Source organism: Anomaloglossus baeobatrachus, chromosome 1, assembly GCF_048569485.1.
Source record: "Anomaloglossus baeobatrachus isolate aAnoBae1 chromosome 1, aAnoBae1.hap1, whole genome shotgun sequence".
Taxonomy (NCBI): domain Eukaryota; kingdom Metazoa; phylum Chordata; class Amphibia; order Anura; family Aromobatidae; genus Anomaloglossus; species Anomaloglossus baeobatrachus.
This window is the reverse complement of record NC_134353.1, coordinates 693347700-693367019: the sequence shown is the minus strand read 5'-3', so window position 1 is coordinate 693367019 and position 19320 is coordinate 693347700. Positions and strand designations below refer to the sequence as shown.

General features: G+C 45.0%; 1 protein-coding gene across 3 annotated transcripts in view; it reads left to right on the top strand.

Moving 5' to 3' along the window:
* Positions 1-9964, top strand: part of CIT (citron rho-interacting serine/threonine kinase) — a 304000-nt gene extending 294036 nt beyond the window's left edge. For all 3 annotated transcript variants that reach the window (XM_075320265.1, XM_075320246.1, XM_075320294.1), the window contains one exon: positions 8943-9964. In XM_075320265.1, the coding sequence (XP_075176380.1) occupies positions 8943-8966 (24 nt within the window). In that variant the 3' untranslated portion in view covers positions 8967-9964. The remainder of the gene's footprint in view (positions 1-8942) is intronic.
* Positions 9965-19320: the final 9356 nt, after the last annotated feature.

Sequence of the window (19320 nt, the reverse complement as noted above, 5' to 3'; positions counted from 1 at the left end):
CCAAGCTCGCATCTGCCGAAGCATGAGCATGCACTTGGTAGTGCTTCGAAAAGGTATGTAGGCTAGTCCAAGTGGCAGCCTGACAGACTTGTTGAGCCGTAGCGTGGTGCCTAAAAGCCCAAGAGGCACCGACAACTCTGGTCGAGTGTGCTTTGATCCCCGGCGGGGGAGGCACCTGAGTACTCTGGTAGGCGTCCGAAATGGTCGATCTAATCCAACGGGCCAAGGTCGGCTTAGAAGCAGAGAGACCCTTGCGCCGCCCTGTGGTTAGCACAAAAAGAGAGGTGCACCGCCTAAGCGCAGCGGTGCGAGACACATAAATCCGGAGAGCACGCACCAGATCTAGAGTATGCAGCGCTTTCTCAAAGCGATGAACAGGGGCCGGACAGAAGAAAGGCAAGGAAATATCCTGGTTAAGGTGGAAGGGAGAGACCACCTTAGGAAGAAAGTCCGGGGTCGGACGGAGAACTACTTTGTCTTGGTGAAAAACCAAAAAAGGTGACTCCGAGGAGAGCGCAGCCAAATCAGACTCTCCTGAGAGAAGTTATGGCAACTAGAAAGGCCACCTTTTGAGAAAGACGATACAAAGAAACCTCCCTAAGGGGCTCGAAAGGGGGTTTCTACAATACCGTGAGGACCAAGTTAAGGTCCCAGGGATCCAAGGGCCGCCGATAAGGCGGAATGATGTGAGACGCACCTTGCATGAAGGTGCGGACCTGAGCCAGCTGGGCGAGACGCCGCTGGAACAGCACTGATAGAGCTGAGACTTGTCCCTTGAGAGAGTTGAGGGACAGTCCTAGCTGCAGACCGGACTGTAAAAAAGACAGAAGGGTCGGCAACGAGAATGGCCAAGGAGAATGGCCGGAAGAGCGACACCAGGACAGGAAAATTTTCCAAGTCCTGTGATAGATCTTGACGGAGGAAGACTTACGGGCCAGAGTCATAGTGGAGATGACTTCAGGAGGAATACCAGAAGCCGTCAAAATCTAGGACTCAAGAGCCACGCCGTCAATTTGAGTGCCGCAGAATTCGTGTGGAAAAACGGACCTTGCGAGAGCAGGTCTGGACGGTCCGGAAGATGCCACGGCATCTCCACGGACAGTTGGAGCAGGTCCGGATACCAAGCTCACCTGGGCCAGTCCGGTGCAATGAGGATGACTCGACGGCCCTCCATTCTGATCTTGCGCAGGACTCTGGGCAAGAGAGCTAGAGGGGGAAACACGTAGGACAGAGGAAACTGGGACCAGTCTTGAACCAGAGCGTCCGCGGCGAAGGCCTGAGGATCGTGGGAGCGAGCCACGTAAACCGGAACCTTGTTGTTGTGACGGGATGCCATTAGGTCCACGTCCGGAGTGCCCACTTGCGGCAGATTGACTGAAACACTGCCGGGTGCAGGGACCACTCGCCACCGTCCACGGATTGACGGCTGAGATAATCTGCCTCCCAGTTTTCTATGCCAGGAATGTGGACTGCGGATATGGTGGACTTGGAGTCCTCTGCCCATTGAAGAATGCGTTGGACCTCCAACATTGCCAGGCGGCTGCGTGTCCCGCCTTGGTGATTGATGTAGGCAACCGCTGTCGCGTTGTCTGACTGGACTCGAATGTGCCTGCCCGCCAACAGGTGGTGAAAGGCTAGGAGAGCTAGAAGCACAGCTCTGGTTTCCAGCACATTGATTGAAAGGGCTGACTCGGACGGAGTGCAAGTGCCCTGTGCTCTGTGGTGGAGATGTACCGCTCCCCAGCCGAATAGGCTGGCATCCGTGGTGAGAATCACCCAGGACGGAGTCAGGAAGGAGCGCCCTTGGGACAGGGAGAGGGGTCGAAGCCATCACTGAAGAGAGCTCCTGGTCCGTGGCGACAGAGCCACTAACCTCTGTAAGGAGGAAGGCCGCTTGTACCAACAGCGGAGAATGTCCAGCTGCAGAGGACGCAGATGGAACTGGGCAAAGGGAACCGCCTCCATGGAGGCCACCATTTGACCCAGCACCTGCATCAGGCACCTGAGGGAATAACGGCGGGGCCTCAGGAGAGAGCGCACCGCTAGCCGGAGAGACTGCTGTTTGATTAAGGGCAACTTCACAAGTGCCGGCAAAGTCTCGAACTGCATCCCTAGGTACGTGAGACTCTGGGTCGGAGTCAGAGTGGATTTGGGAAGATTGACAATCCACCCGAATTGGGCTAGGGTGGCGAGAGTGAGCGAAACACTCCGCTGACAGTCTGCGCTGGATGTACCCTTGACCAGAAGGTCGTCCAGATAAGGAAGCACTGCTAACCCCTGGAGGTGCAGGACCGCAATCACTGCCGCCATGACCTTGGTGAATACCCGAGGGGCCGTGGCTAACCCGAAGGGGAGAGCCACGAATTGGAAATGATCCTCTCCTATCGCAAAACGTAACCAACGCTGATGTGACACTGCGATTGGCACATGCAGATAGGCATCTCTGATGTCGATGGACGCCAGGAACTCCCCTTGGGTCATAGAGGCAATGACTGATCGCAGAGACTCCATGTGAAAATGCCACACCCGGACATGCTTGTTGAGAAGCTTGAGATCCAGGATGGGCCGGAAGGTACCATCCTTTTTTGGAACTAGGAAGAGATTTGAGTAAAAACCTCTAAACCGTTCCTGAGCGGGAACTGGGACAGTCACTCCGTTTGCCTGCAAGGACGCCACGGCCTGCGAGAAGGCGGCGGCCTTGGAGCAGGGGGGAGTTGAGAGAAAAAATCTGTTTGGAGGGCTGGAAGAGAATTCTATCCTGTAGCCGTGAGATATGATGTCTCTCACCCACTGATCGGAGACTTGCTTTAACCAAGCGTCGCCAAAGTGGGAGAGCCTGCCACCGACTAAGGACGTTGCCGGAGCGGGCAGAGAGTCACGAGGAGGCTGCCTTAGTGGCAGCACCTCCTGTGGTCTTCTGCGGACGCGCTTTTGGGCGCCAGTTGGATTTCTGATCCTTGGCTGAGTTAGCGGACGAGGCGAAAGGCTTAGAGGATGACCAGTTGGAGGAACGAAAGGAACGAAACCTCGATTGATTCCTACCCTGGGCGGGTTTCCTGGTCTTGGTTTGTGGCATGGAAGTACTCTTCCCGCCAGTAGCTTCTTTAATGATTTCATCCAGCTGTTCACCAAACAGCCGTGAACCAGCAAAAGGGAGCCCAGCAAGAAACTTCTTGGAAGAAGCATCTGCCTTCCACTCTCGAAGCCACAAAATCCTGCGGATAACAAGAGAATTAGCTGAAGCCACCGCAGTGCGGTGAGCAGCCTCTAGCATGGCAGACATGGCATAAGATGAAAAAGCTGAAGCCTGAGCAGTTAAGGTAACCATCTCAGGCATAGATTCCTTGGTGAGGGAATCCATCTCCTCTAGAGAATCAGAGATGGCTTTGAGAGCCCACACTGCTGCAAAAGTCGGGGAAAACGCGGCCCCCGCAGCTTCATACACAGATTTGGCCAGAAGGTCAATCTGACGGTCAGTGGAATCCTTAAGTGAGGTGCCGTCAGCCACCGACACAACGGTTCGGGCTGATAGCCTAGACACCGGAGGGTCTACCTTTGGGGAGTGAGACCACTCCATGACCACCTCAGGTGGAAATGGAAACCGGTCATCAGAACCACGCTTTGGAAAGCGTTTGTCAGGGCAGGCCCTGGGTTTGGTCACAGCGGTCTGAAAACTGGAGTGGTTAAAGAACACACTCTTCACTCTCTTAGGCGAGGTAAACTGATGTTTTTCTGCCAAAGAGAGTTGCTCCTCTGACACTGGCGGATTGAAATCCAGCACAGAATTAAAAGAAGCAATCAAATCACTAAGATCTGAGTCACCCTCAGAGAAATCGATGGGATACATAGCCTCCGAGCCCCCAGTGAGGGCATCCTCCTCATCTTGAGAGTCAGCTCTTGAGACAGAGCCGTGGGATGGGGAGGGGGAGGAAACCCTGCGCCTTCTCTTAGAAGGACGGGGTCTGGGATCAGATGATGAATCCTCCGTGATCTGCGATGGACGGAGGTCAGAGGATAGGAGTCCTCTGTCAAGAGTATTAGAGGCACCCTGTGAGGGAGGCTGTTGCATATTCATCAAAGTCCTGGACAAAAGTCCCATGGACTCAGCAAATGACTGGGATATGGACCTAGAAAAGGACTCTACCCAGGCCGGGGGTTCAGTCACAGGTGCAGCAGCGGCCTGAGAGACCACTGGGGGTGAGACTCCAGGCTGTGGCACCGCCAAGTTAGAGCAGACATCACAATGTGGATAGGTGCTCGGCTCAGGCAGCAGGAGCTTACATGCAGTGCATGCAGAATAAAGCTTTGGAGCCTTGCTCCTTGTGTGAGACATGCTGCTGGAGTGGGGGCTTTGCAGAGAATGAACCCCAGGGAGAATATACAGAGGTCCACAACCGGAGACCGGCTGTGGCTTACCAGACGCTGAGCGCGGTGTTGTGTGCCCTCCAGATCCCGAAGCCCGGTCCCCCAGTCGCAGCACCTCAGCAGAGATGCAGAATGCAGGATGTCCCAGAGCAGAGTGCACTCTGCCTGAGAAGAGGGCGTTCCTATAAAAGAGCGGGAACTGGAGGGCTATAGAGACCTGCAGGGAAGGAGGGACGCCCCAGCAGTGGGGAGTGTTCCTCCCCTGTGTAGAACGGCCGCCGGGAGGAGCCGAACCTGTCTCTCTGCATGAGTGACATGCGAGGGCAGGAAAATGAAACTAGGCCTCCGGCGAAGCCGGGGCCTAAATTTAAGCGGCGAGGCCGACAAGCAGGCACCATCGGCGCGGTTCTCAGGCAAAAGCTAGAGAACCCGCCAGAAAAGTTAAAACAATCACATACAGCATACTCTCCCCTTACAATAAAGAACCGGGACCCCCAACGTAAATGTCTCAGGTACTTAGCTGCTGAGACGCAGGGCCATGTCTCTGGGGATGAGTGCTCCGGTCCAACAGAATCCTCAAGGGGCTGTGGATGGAGACCGGACTCCTGCCAGGCATGGAGACCGTGCTGGCTCCCACTTCAAGCCAGAGCCCAGAAGGGATGGTGAAGGAGCGCGGCATGTAAGGCTGCAGCCTTGTAAATCAACCTTAACAACACCGCCGACACAGTGGGGTGAGAAGGGACATGCCGGGAGTCCAGACATGGACCCGCTTTTCTTCAAACTCTTTCCAAAAGTCAAACAAATCAGATGAGAATGCATGTGTGGATGTATGCCTCCTGACACAAAGCAATAAACTGGCTAGGACTGGCTACCAGGGGGTGTATAAGCTCAGAGGGAGGAGTTACACTTTTAAGTGTAGTACTTTGTGTGTCCTCCGGAGGCAGAAGCTAAACACCCATGATCTGGGTCTCCCAAAGGAACGATAAAGAAATATCAGCCAGCAGCCACCCGAAATTGCCGTATCCATTAGATGCGACAGTCCCGGGAGTGTACCCGGCTCATGGTGAATTGCCCTGGTGGGGTGGAAATTGGGGTAATAAGGAGTTAATGGCAGTCCATAGCTGCCACTAAGTCCTAGGTTAATCATGTCAGGCGTCTGAGACACCCCCCCATGATTAATCTGTAGTGAAAGTAAATAAAAACAAACACCGAAAAATCCTTTATTTGAAATTAGACAAATCACCCTTTTTCACCATTTTATTAATCCCCAAATACCACTCTAGGTCCGACGTAATCTACACGAGGTCCCACGACGCTTTCAGCTCTGCTACATCGGAAGCGGGAGAGCACCGCCGCTCGCTGTGAGCTCCACTGAGCAACTGAAGTGAGTCGTGCTGTCAGCGGTGACGTCACTCAGGTTACCCGCGGCCACAGCTGGATTCTGGTACAAACTGCCACAACGGATCAGTTGTTTTTTTTAACCTTTTTTATTAGATTTTAATAACAAAAACATATAATCAATAATGATATAATACAATACATTATAATTATGTTACATTATCTGCAATTTTGTAGTTTATCTGCTCAAATACCAATCCCCCTCCCGACCTCCCCCCATCCCACCTCTGCGTGTCCTCTCTCCAAACCTAGATCTTTATGATATTGGGTTGTGCCCTCCAATGACCTCTCGCAGGTACCATGAGGTATTTTCAAATTGTGATCTAAGGCTATTTTTAGTGTCTATGGGGAGTGTCTGGATGTATGGACTCCATGTTTCAAAAAATTTCCTGGTCAATTTTTCCTTGTTTGTCAGTGTCTCCAATCTCTCCATTTTAAACAGAAGTTTGATTTTAGTGTCATCCAATGCCATAGTTGGGGGATTCGAGTTTATCCGTTGGTGTAAAATGCTTTTCCTAGTGGCTGCTGCCCAAATAGAGAGTGCCGCCTTTGTTCCCCTGGGGATACTTTGCTGAGTCTCCCCTAGGATGTTAAAGATGGCCAATTGAGGGGTTAACTGGAATTTAATCTTGTATGTGCTTTGAATTCTCAGATGTGCTTGTTTCCACAGCTCCAAAATTTGCGTGCATTTCCAAAACTGATGGTATAGTGTAGCTTTTTCCAGACCACACGCAAGCGTATATTGTAGATGACATTCTGGACCGAACCAGAGGTGATATGTACGCTCTATAAAAGACCCGCAAAGCCATGTCTGTGTAACTAGCGTATGGCACTAATTTTACTAGAGACGGTAGCTCCAAGTATATCTGCTATTTCATATCGGATCAGTTTTTTTAACGGATCCGTCCCATCAGTTGTACCACAATCTCCAATGCATCAGTCACATCAGTCACAAAACGGATTGTGACTGATGCAAAACAACTAAATTGTCATTTTACAATTCCCAGTATTGGTCAGCAGGGGGAGTGAATATGAAAAAGTGTCAAAGAAACATATAAAACCCCTGCTGTAAATGTGTGATCCATGGGTAAAGCAGGAAAAGTGCAGTGGCTTTGTGTTTTTGTATATTTTTTGTATGTAGTCACCTTGTAGGCAGTAATTTAGAAGCAGCTGATCTTTAAACTGTCTATCTGCATGTGTTGACAAACATGTGAGTGGTAGCTGTCATGCTGGACCCCCAACAGGCTCACTGTGGACCACAGTAGATTAGTGGACATACTTTATTCTCCCCTAGTTTTTTAAGTCTTTAATATCTGCTCAGTGGCAGCTGCCAGATGTAAAAGTGTTAACTGGGCGCTGATGGTGGGACTATTTTATCCCATTCTCTAACTTAAGTTAGTCTGTGAACTGTGTATGTCATGGGGTATATTCAGCGGTATGGGGTTGGTTATCATGCACGTTAAAGGGAATCTAACAGTAGGATTTTACTTCCCAAATTATTTACATGTCAGTTTAGCTCTTTCAAAGACCAATCCAGCAATAACTTTGCATTGCCATCGTGTTCCTCCATTACTGATAGCCTTTATGCCGTGTGAATCCAGGGAATGAAGCCATCAGTCTAGTAGGAGGAGCCAGTGCTGGATGGTGAATAGAGCTGAAGTGACAGAGGCTTCAGATCTACAACCTCATTTATGTTTCAACTCAAACACTGGTTTCTCAGTGGTTAGCACTGCAGTCTTGCAGCACTGGGGTCCTTGGTTCAAATTCAACCAAGGGCAACATGTGCAAGGAGGTTGTATGTTCTCCCCGTGTTTGTGTGGGTTTCCTCCAGATTTTCTGGTTTCCTCCCATGCTCCAAAGACATACTGATAGGGAATTTAGATTGTGAGCCCCAATGGAGACAGTGGTGATCATGTCTATGAAGTGCTCTGGAATTAGCACTATGTACCGTATTTTTCGCTTTATAAGACGCACTTTTGTTCCCCCAAATTTTTGGGGAAAGTAAGGGGTGCGTCTTATAATCCGAATATACACCCCCCCCCGTGTGTATATATATATATATATATATATACATACACTACAGAGTCCAGGGGAGGTGGGGGCAGCTCTGGAGCTCTGCTGGGGGCTGGTGATAGCTGCGGGCGGCAGCGTTTGATCTCCTGCTCTCACTCATATAATATGCACAGCCGCTGTCCATCACCATGGTGCTGAAACCGCACCGTGGCGATGGGCTGGGGCAGCGGGGCATATTATTTCTGCCTGCGCCCTCCTTTGATCGCACATGCCCCCCCTGTGTTAGCTATGGCCCCCATGCTGCTGCCCATAGTAAAATAAAACACTCTTTACTCACCTCCTCCAGCGCTGATCTCCCGGTCTCCCTCCTGCTGCTGTGATCATGCACGCAGAGATGATATCACTCTGCCGTGCCGATCACATGACCGCCGAGAACCAGGAAATGCAGGAGGCCGGAGCTCAACCCCAAGGAGGGAGTCACGAGACAGGACAGTGCTGGAGAAGGTAAGGAAAACGTTTATTTTACTAAAAGCAGCAGCATGGGGGCGATATCTAACACAGGGTGCCGTGTGCCAGCCACAGGGTGCCGTGTGCCAGCCACAGGGGGCCGTGTGCCAGCCACAGGGGGCCGTGTGCCAGCCACAGTGGGTTGTGGGCTAGCCACAGTGGACGTGGGCCAGCCATAGGGGACATGTGGCATCACTGGGGGACGTGTGCCAGCACAAGGGGGCTATAGTCAATATAAGGTGGCCATATCCAGATTAAGGGGGCTAATTTTAGGATGGGGGGGGCTATGAAGGACATATACCCTATATGATTTGTTAGACGGACACTGGCATTATAAGACGGACCCCATTTATTAAAAAATTCTCTATTCCTTCACCAAATTTGGGGGTGCGTCTTATAATCAGGTGCGTCTTATAAAGCGGAAAAATACGGTAAGTAAAATAAATAAACTTGTCTTTGAAAAATCTACATCTGCAAAGTGCATATAAATAGTTTGTGGCTCAATTTGTTTTGGTTTTTTTTTAGGATTATATGGGAGAGCCCCTTTTTACATTGTTGTCCAATCCTAGTCTATGGCTACATTTGGTCTATGGTGGCCAATAAGAAGATAAAATCTGACATTCTCATCTAATCTCATCTCATCTTTTGTGTTTTTTCAGGTTTGGGACCAGTCTTCAGTGTAAATGACCAGGACACTCCAGCAACAGATAAATGACACAATATGGTGGAATGTCTTTATGTCTGGTTTCCACAGACATATGCTTTTTCTATTCTGATTGTTTGTAGCAGACCAGAACTCTTTTGTGCTATGTGAAGATCACTAACCAACTGCAGCTCTGCCTCTCATACTTCTAGCAAGTTTTCCTTTTCTTCCTCCATACTGCATTTTTCGTTGTTTTTTGTTACAGTAATAGGTCAGTTTTGCCCCTCTGCAACATACAACCAATGTAGAGGGTTCGGTTACATTTGCTAAATGCAAAAATGAATGTTGTAAATTGAACATTTGAGACGAGAGCTCCTTTCCGCTTTACATAATGCTAAGTATTGTTTCTGGAGCTCTGCATTAATTCTAGCATCATGGGTACCGGCACAGCAAAGCCAATGCTTTCACACAATGGCACTATACAAACCCGTATTTATTCACCAGTTACTATGTGATGTTTCTGTTCTGCTTACTTCCTAACGCTTTTGCTACCTCACTTACAAGTCAAAACTTGCTTTCTAAAACCATCACATTAATGTGCCAGGGGAAAATTGTCTGAAAAGGTGCTAAATATTTTCTAGGTGTCAATGATCAAGATCTTATATTGGATTCTCATTTTTCGATTGAGAAAGTTTGTAATCTGCCCACTTCTGATAACATGTGTATATGTGGTAAGCTGGACTTTGAATATGTACATATATCTGTATCTATATATTTCTGTTTCTCTATTATGCATAACTGCATGAAAGATGGATCACCTTGGAAGCCTCTTGATTGAAGTCCATGTAACAATATGTTTAATTGGGTAAGGCTAATGGAATTAATTGGGTAATGCCCTGTCAAAATTTACTGGAGATGTCTGTCCCTTCCAATGCTTCCTTACCTATAAATGAGGATTGTATATACTTTACCACAAAGTTTATATTCATAAAATTGAATATGTTTCTACTTTTTTAAGGTAAATTGTGCATTTTTGAATTTTGCCTTTTGTGAATTGTGTGGAGGGCACAAGCAGGCGAGGACAGCAGTCCTATCCATTGATGTATGAGCGTCCAGGGTGATTGTAAAGTGTGGATTGCTTGATTTTTATTATGCTTTGCTGCTCTTTGCTAAGAAAAAAAAAAGAATAAATGCACTAACTTAAATTAATAATTGGCCTGAGGGAAAATATTCGAGGTTTCTGAAAAGACGTCCTGCACGGGTTTTACATTTAAGAAATCGGTACTTCGTCAACATGGAAAATTTCTAATCTGGCCATTCATTTCCCATGATTCAGCATCACGAAGTAGAGATCTTCTGTTTGGCATAGAAAATGTTTATCTGTGCCAGGATGATACATTAAGTTGCCAAAATGCCGAGATTTCTGTGATATCATGCACATTTAGCTTTAGAATAGTCTAATCACTGAGAACACTCAGGGACCAAGGTTGATACTGAAGCAAAAAAAAATATCAAAAATGTGCAATGTGGTTAATGGGTTCACAAGCACAATCTGCCTTTTCACTATCAAACTATGCTGCTAAGATGTGGAGAAGTTGTCCTCAGCAAAAGTAAATGGGGATGGATTTTGATTGTGCATCTTACATCACTCAAAATATACTTTCTCAAAATCCACACAAGTTAGGGACACCCATGTCATCAAATTCTTACATAGAGACCACTGGATCTGTATACCTTGCACCCATACATTGACGAGAGGAAATCTTTGTTCTTGAACATTATAGCAACCATGAGCACTGAACATAATAAGTAAGATATACAACGAAGAGTGAGATTTTTTTTTTTTACATGGATTGACAGCATTCCCCCACCTTTTTTCACAATATCAAACTTAAAGGGAATCTGTCGATAGATTTTTCCTTTATAACCTTCGCCCACCACCAGTAAGCTCTTACATACAGCATTCTAGAAAACTGTATATATGAACCCAGGGCGCTCTGTAGAACATAAAAAAGACCTTTATTGTACTCACTTGGGGGCAGTCGGGTCCAATGAGTGTTACTGCTCTGAATCCGGCGCCTCGTCCATCATGTGCAGTCTCCGTTCTCTTTCCTAGCCCCGTGTGGATGATATGTCATTATGCTCGTGTGCATGTGCACTTTGATCTGCTCTTGCAGAGCAAAGTACTGTAATGCGCAGGCGCGAAGAAAGGTCAAAGACCGCCCGATCATGCGTGCTACAATTCTTTGAGCAGGGCAGATCAAAGTGTACAAGAGCGCAATGGCGACCTGTGTGGATGACGTAGGACGCGTCAACCACATGGGGCTGGGAAGGAGGACGCAGCTGGACCCGAGAGCAGTGACAACTATTGGACTGGACCACCCCCTAGGTGAGTATAAATTCTAGAATACTGTATATAATAGCTTATTGGTGGTGGCCACAGGATATAAGGGAAAAACCTGGTGACAGGATCCCTTTAACAGCAAGATATTGGTGTGTGTTTCTGGGTGTATGTATATACTGTATATGTATGTGTATATTATGTATATACTTATATACAGTGCCTACAAGTAGTATTCAACCCCCTGCAGATTTAGCAGGTTTGATAAAATGCAAATAAGTCAGAGCCTGCAAACTTCAAACAAGAGCAGGATTTAACAACAGATGCATAAATCTTACAAACCAACAAGTTATGTTGCTCAGTTAAATTTTAATAAATTTTCAACATAAAAGTGTGGGTCAATTATTATTCAACCCCTAGGTTTAATATTTTGTGGAATAACCCTTGTTTGCAATTACAGCTAATAATCGTCTTTTATAAGACCTGATCAGGCCGGCACAGGTCTCTGGAGTTATCTTGGCCCACTCCTCCATGCAGATCTTCTCCAAGTTATCTAGGTTCTTTGGGTGTCTCATGTGGACTTTAATCTTGAGCTCCTTCCACAAGTTTTCAATTGGGTTAAGGTCAGGAGACTGACTAGGCCACTGCAAAACCTTGATTTTTTCCCTCTTGAACCAGGCCTTGGTTTTCTTGGCTGTGTGCTTTGGGTCGTTGTCTTGTTGGAAGATGAAATGACGACCCATCTTAAGATCCTTGATGGAGGAGCGGAGGTTCTTGGCCAAAATCTCCAGGAAGGCTGTGCTATCCATCTTCCCATGGATGCGGACCAGATGGCCAGGCCCCTAGGCTGAGAAACAGCCCCACAGCATGATGCTGCCACCACCATGCTTGACTGTAGGGATGGTATTCTTGGGGTCGTATGCAGTGCCATCCAGTCTCCAAACGTCACATGTGTGGTTGGCACCAAAGATCTCGATCTTGGTCTCATCAGACCAGAGAACCTTGAACCAGTCTGTCTCAGAGTCCTCCAAGTGATCATGAGCAAACTGTAGACGAGCCTTGACATGACGCTTTGAAAGTAAAGGTACCTTACGGGCTCGTCTGGAACGGAGACCATTGCGGTGGAGTACGTTACTTATGGTATTGACTGAAACCAATGTCCCCACTGCCATGAGATTTTCCCGGAGCTCCTTCCTTGTTGTCCTTGGGTTAGCCTTGACTCTTCGGACAAGCCTGGCCTCGGCACGGGTGGAAACTTTCAAAGGCTGTCCAGGCCGTGGAAGGCTAACAGTAGTTCCTTAAGCCTTCCACTTCCGGATGATGCTCCCAACAGTGGAGAGAGGTAGGCCCAACTCCTTGGAAAGGGTTTTGTACCCCTTGCCAGCGTTGTGACCCTCCACGATCTTGTCTCTGATGGCCTTGGAATGCTGCTTTGTCTTTCCCATGTTGACCAAGTATGAGTGCTGTTCACAAGTTTGGGGAGGGTCTTAACTAGTCAGAAAAGGCTGGAAAAAGAGATAATTAATCCAAACATGTGAAGCTCATTGTTCTTTGTGGCTGAAATACTCCTTAATACTTTAGGGGAACCAAACAGAATTCTTGTGGTTTGAGGGGTTGAATAATAAATGACCCTCTGAATAAACTTTTCACAATTTAAAAAAAAAAAAAAAAAAAAAAAAGAAATAACATTCTTTTTTGCTGCAGTGCATTTCACACTTCCAGGCTGATCTACAGTCCAAATGTCACAATGCCAAGTTAATTCCGAATGTGTAAACCTGCTAAATCTGTAGGGGGTTGAATACTACTTGTAGGCACTGTATGTATAAAATATCACAATTCTGACGCAGTGAGAGGCTTCCTGCTTCTGAACTGAAGGATATTACTGAAGGTTGCAAGAGAACACGGGTGACTTCTGAGTTACTCTCTTTATGCGGAATGTAGTTACATAAGCAATAATGTATGATGGATTCCTGTTTATTATGGTACAGCAGATGGAGCTAGAAGCAGAATAATAGATAAATCATGGCAGTGTCTGTTCATTGTGGTCTCTCTGGGCACTGTGTTTATATACTGAGAGATGCAGAATAACCCTGTAAAAGCAGCTCTTTATTTCTTTTGCAGATTACCCTTTAGATGCATCTAAATGTCCTTTTCTGGACCCCAGTAGAAGCAGCTACAGTAGATCTCCCCTCCTTTAACTCGGCTGTATAATACATAGAGGCATTTCATAAAATTGTGATAACTGACAATATTTTGAAATAAAGTACAAGCTCCTGGCGTGTGAAAAATTCCCTCACGCTTTATGCTTCACCAATTGGATTGCATTGATAAATTAATCAGTCTGTACTTCGCTCAACTCAATGAAGAAACCGATGATTTACTCTGTCCCTATGATATCCTGGCCAGATCGGAGTACAGGATTTATTTATTTATTCAGATCCTGCATAGAACCGGTATCTTCCAAAAAAAAGAGAAAGTTAAACCTATGTCACTGTGCTAATGATATATATTAGAGAAAAGTCTTAATATTTCATTTTCATGTTTTTCGTTTAACTTCAGAACTACTAGTTGTTATCCACTTCCTACAAATAAAGTACTATTTTGTCACGGGCAGGGAGATGGCAGCCATAACTGCTAAACGGCCACCTGCCGAACAATAGTCCCTGATTGGTCAGTCATTACACATGCTGTTTATAAAACAGTCACGACAGCCGGCTTTTGATTGGTTGCTGTTCAGGACAACAGCCAATCTGAATTACCGAGGAATTCACAGATGTCACTCACCTGCAATTGCTATGATAGTTCTGTCAGTCATCACATTGACACCCACTATACTAGGCTGAAAATCCACCATCCTGATTGAACTTTCCTTCGTTTTTTGTTTTTTTATAAAATGAAAGCGTAGTTTACTTTTATTAGTGATACAAATTCATGCCCTTGCATCAGTTTTTTTTGGGATTATGCATTCTTTTCAAAGGTGTATAAAAAGTTTTTTTTTAATTTTTTGCATACACAAGTCTGATCGTTGACCGCTGTCATTGATTGTTCAAGCAGGATTTTATTACAGGTTTTCATACGCGCTTTGTTTTTACTTGTAAAGCTATAGAAAAAAATATATAAAAATTCCGTTGCATCATTGAGGCTGAATGGTGACTGATCATTTTTGTGTCCGATTTGTAAATTAGACCAAATATTTTTTGTAGCAAGATTTTTTCTAAAGTTCAACTGAAATTTTATCTACAGAAATTCATTGCCAAGGTGCTTCACACTGAGTTTTTGGAGCAGAATCTTCAATAACCACAAATTGTGTTTGGAGAGTTTGTGCTTTAACAACAGCAAACACACACCTATACACAGCTACCTGAGTGTGAATAGACCTTGATGACGCTTCTCCAGACATCACTGTCGGCCCAAAGAGACCCATTTGGGCCCCATCCCTGAACAAATGATCAGTTTAATTTCCCTGAATTTTTTGGGAAGGCCAAATATTCAAATTGACAATACTCGGTTCCAAGAAATAGACACTTTTCAAATCTGTTTTACACATGAGCAAGTTGAACTAATGGCAGCCTAACCAAATAGTAATTTCTATCCCAAAACCGCACATCTATATAAGCTAAATCCCATACGTGGATATGTTACAGTTGTAGATATTCAGATATTTTGGAACATTTTGCTCAATATAGGGCTGGTTAAAAAGCTTACCAAGACTTGTCTATTATAGCAAGGATTTATTATATTCAACAATGTACTGCATGGCAATTCCAAGGATTAATTTAGAGACAATAGCCCTGATTCCTTAAGATATTCTGAAGTCCGCACCAGTGTGCGCCTCCTTGCATCTCATCTGAACTATTACTACAATCAAAGAAGAGAGTAACATTTCTGGAGTAAAAAACACCAGCACTATTGATGAATTTGATGGGCCGGCATGCCCATTGCTATTGACCAGCTCTGCCAAAGCCACCCTAGGTCACTGTGAGGGCAAAGACTTACCAGGAGTGAGAGCAGGACATTGAAGAGGGGATCCACTACTTTTACATTGATGGCCTATCCTTAGAATAGTTTATCCACGTCTGATCGTTCGGGATGCGACACCCAACACCTCTGCAGCTGTTCTTGATTTTGGTGGTGGCGGCAGCAACAGGAAATGCTCAGTTCTGGAGCTGTACTGTCTGTTGATGGAGCTGTACTGTCTGTTGATAGCAGTTATGGCCGCGTACTGCACATCTGCCTACTATTCCAATCAATAGGAAGAGTATGTGCAGTACCCGCCGCTACCAGAAGATTGAGTATCACCAGAAAAGCGCATTTCTGGTCACCTGCTGCCAGCACCGACAACAGTTGAACGGCACGGGTGCGGGGTGTTGGACTCCAGCCAGACAGACATTGATAACCTATCCTAAGGATAGGCCATCAATGTAAAAGTAGTAGATAACCTCTTTATGCAGATACCAAGTACTGTTGTCTCCAGGACAAGTTTGAGACATCCTTTGCTTAACCACTCATAACCCTAATCCAGGGTACTAGCACAGAAGACCTCAAGCCTTTGTGCATTCAGGATTACAATATTAGATACTAGAGTCTGGTATAAGGCGCTTGTACAGTGCTGGCCAAAAGTATTGGCACCCCTGCAATTCTGCCAGATAATACTCAGTTTCTTCTTGAAAATGATTGCAATCACAAATTCTTTGGTATTATCTTCATTTAATTTGTCTTCAATGAAGAAAAAAAAAAATTGTCATAAAGCCAAATTGGATATAATTCCACACCAAACATAAAAAATGGGGTGGACAAAAGTATTGGCACTGTTAGATAAGCATCACATGATTTTTCAAATTTGTGTAATTAACAGCACTTGTAACTTACCTGTGGCACCTAACAGGTGTTGGCAATAACTAAATCACACTTGCAGCCAGTTAACATGGATTAAAGCTGACTCAACCTCTGTCCTGTGTCCTTGTGTGTACCACATTGAGCATGCAGAAAAGAAAGAAGACCAAAGAATTGTCTGAGGACTTGAGAATCCAAATTGTGAGGAAGCATGAGCAATCTCAAGGCTACAAGTCCATCTCCAAAGACCTGAAAGTTCCTGTGTCTACGGTGCGCAGTGTCATCAAGAAGTTTAAAGCCCATGGCACTGTGGCTAACCTCCCTAGATGTGGAAGGAAAAGAAAAATTGACGTGAGATTTCAACGCAAGATTGTGCGGATGGTGAATAAAGAACCTCGACTAACATCCAAACCAGTTCAAGCTGCCCTGCAGTTCGAGGGTACAACAGTGTCAACCCATACTATCCGTCGGTGTCTGAATGAAAAGGGACTGTATGGTAGGATACCCAGGAAGACTCCACTTCTTACCCCGAGACATAAAAAAGCCAGGCTGGAGTTTGCCAAAACTTACCTGAGAAAGCCTAAAACATTTTGGAATAATGTTCTTTGGTCAGATGAGACAAAAGTAGAGCTTTTTGGGAAAAGCCATCAACATAGTTTACAGGAAAAAAAAAAAGGCATTCAAAGAAAAGAACACGGTCCCTACAGTCAAACATGGCGGAGGTTCCCTGATGTTTTGGGGTTGCTTTGCTGCCTCTGGCACTGGACTGCTTGACCGTGTGCATGGCATTATGAAGTCTGAAGACTACCAACAAATTTTGCAGCATAATGTAGGGCCCAGTGGGAGAAAGCTGGGTTTTCCTCAGAGGTCTTGGATCTTCCACCAGGACAATTACCCAAAACACACTTCAAAAAGCACTAGAAAATGGTTTGATAGAAAGCACTATGCACTACTAAAGTGGCCAGCAATGAGTCCAGACCTGAATCCCATAGAACACCTGTGGAGGCATCTCAAAATGGCAGTTTGGAGAAGGCACCCTTCAAATCTCAGGGACCTGGAGCAGTTTGCCAAAGAACAATGGTCTAAAATCCAGCAGAGCATTGTAAGAAATTCATTGATGGTTACCGGAAGTGGTTGTTTGCAGTTATTTTGGCTAAAGGTTGTGCAACCAAGTATTAGGCTTAGGGTGCAAATACTTTTGTCTGGCCCATTTTTGGAGTTGTGTGAAATGATCAATGATTTGATTTTTGTTTCATTCTGTGTTTTTTCATTGCAAGCAAAATAAATGAAGATAATACCAAAGAATTTGTGATTGCAATCATTTTCAAGAAGAAACTGAGTATTATCTGACAGAATTGCAGGGGCGCCAATACTTTTGGCCAGCACTATAAATCATGCAGATCACACGGTACAATCCATATGTACAATTTTGATATGCTGGTCAGCAGGGAAATTTTCTGCGGTATAAAAAAGTCGCTAGAAAGGCCCTGATATTTTGGGCTATACATAATGTACCAGGGAAACTCAGGAGAAACTCCCCAAACCATAAAGAAAGAAAGAAAGAATAAAAAATGCTGCAAAGTATGTTTTTTTTAAAAGTAAGATGATAAAAGATATCACATCAGAGTGACGTGCCCCTCCAAACCAGGACATTACATGTGGGAATGTTTTAGAACTGATGACAGAAATTTTATATTTAGATCTTTTTCATGTAGCTTCCAAAATTCTTTTTGCACAATTTATTTACTGTAATCCCACATCCATAAAATTTTAGGTCAAAACTTTTAATACCTAAATATAGCTTAAATGTTTACTACATAACTTGTACACCAAAAATGTTACTGCACAAAATTTCCATTTGAAATTAGTACACAACTTTACCACCGCATCTGCGGAAGTATCTAATACACAGTCGGACCACACATCTGGCATGTCTGAGGAAAAATTAGGTAATTTGTTTTTGCATCCAATTAAAAAAAATATCTTATTTGAACATTCTAAGAACGTGCTCCTTTAAATCAAAGCTTTGAGATGTGCCATTTACAAAATGTGCTTACTTCTTGAGTAGAGTTGAGCGGACTTCTAATAATCTGAGAGAAAAAAAAAACCCCAGATCCGCATCATGTAGCCAGATTCCCGCGTCCGGGTCGGACCCGGATACGACGCTGAAACCGTGCGGATCCGGATTTTTACAGTTCGGATTCGCTCAACACTATTTTTGAGAGCTTCCACTGTACCAGCACCACTATATGTGACATTGCACCTTTAACCATTGTTGCAAATTAGGTCCTTCAGTTCTGAGCTCTCCTGTGAATCCAAGCAGTAGCTTATGATCAAATGAGGGCTATTGTCACAGCCAGGAGCATGTGCCTAACAATTTATGAGGCAAGTGGCTCTGGTGGCACAATTTGGGCACGACCTATTTACAACTTTTATAGAAAGTTCTAAATTTGCATTAAATTCTGAATTATTGTATCAAAACACTTTCTAAACATCTAAATCTTCCGCTTGAAGGGTGTAGTTTACAAAATAAGGTTACACTGGGGTCTCCACTGTTCGACGGTCATTGCTCCAAAAGCCAGTATGGATGTGCTCAGGAGTGCTTTTTAGTCTACTGTCCTTAGGAAAATTTTAAAATGTGACTGCAATCTATACAATAATTTGAAAATATTTTTTTGTTTTATTTTCCTACGTCTAAATAAACGTTAGAGAGGGAAAAAAAAAAAATCAAAAAACACAATTAGGAGGGTCAAAACGCTGACTACACCACTGGTGAAACACTCAGGAGTGTGGTTACCAAAATGGGATACGTTGGAGGATTTTTAAGTTTTGGCACCTCAAGGTCAAGTGAAAACGGTGCCAGGAAAATGTTTTAAGAAAAATGAATCCCAAAATCTATATAATATCCCTATTTCCAAGGCCTGTATGTTTTGAGTCAAGTTGCAAACTGTGGCCACATATAGTATATTTATGTAGAATCAGAGCATTAAATATAGAGTTTAGTTTCTCCCTCATTACCTACTGTCTTACAGGAAAACCAGGATTAAAGATACTTTAAAATGTCATTTTGCGTTTGTATTAATTCCTGGGAACCACCTGAAGGATTAAGAAATATGTACACCGAGTATTTGGAGCATAAACTACTAATATTTCTAGGAAGATTTGCACAGTTTTCATGCAAAACAAAAACAATCTGTTAAAAAGCAAAAACCAGGGCAAA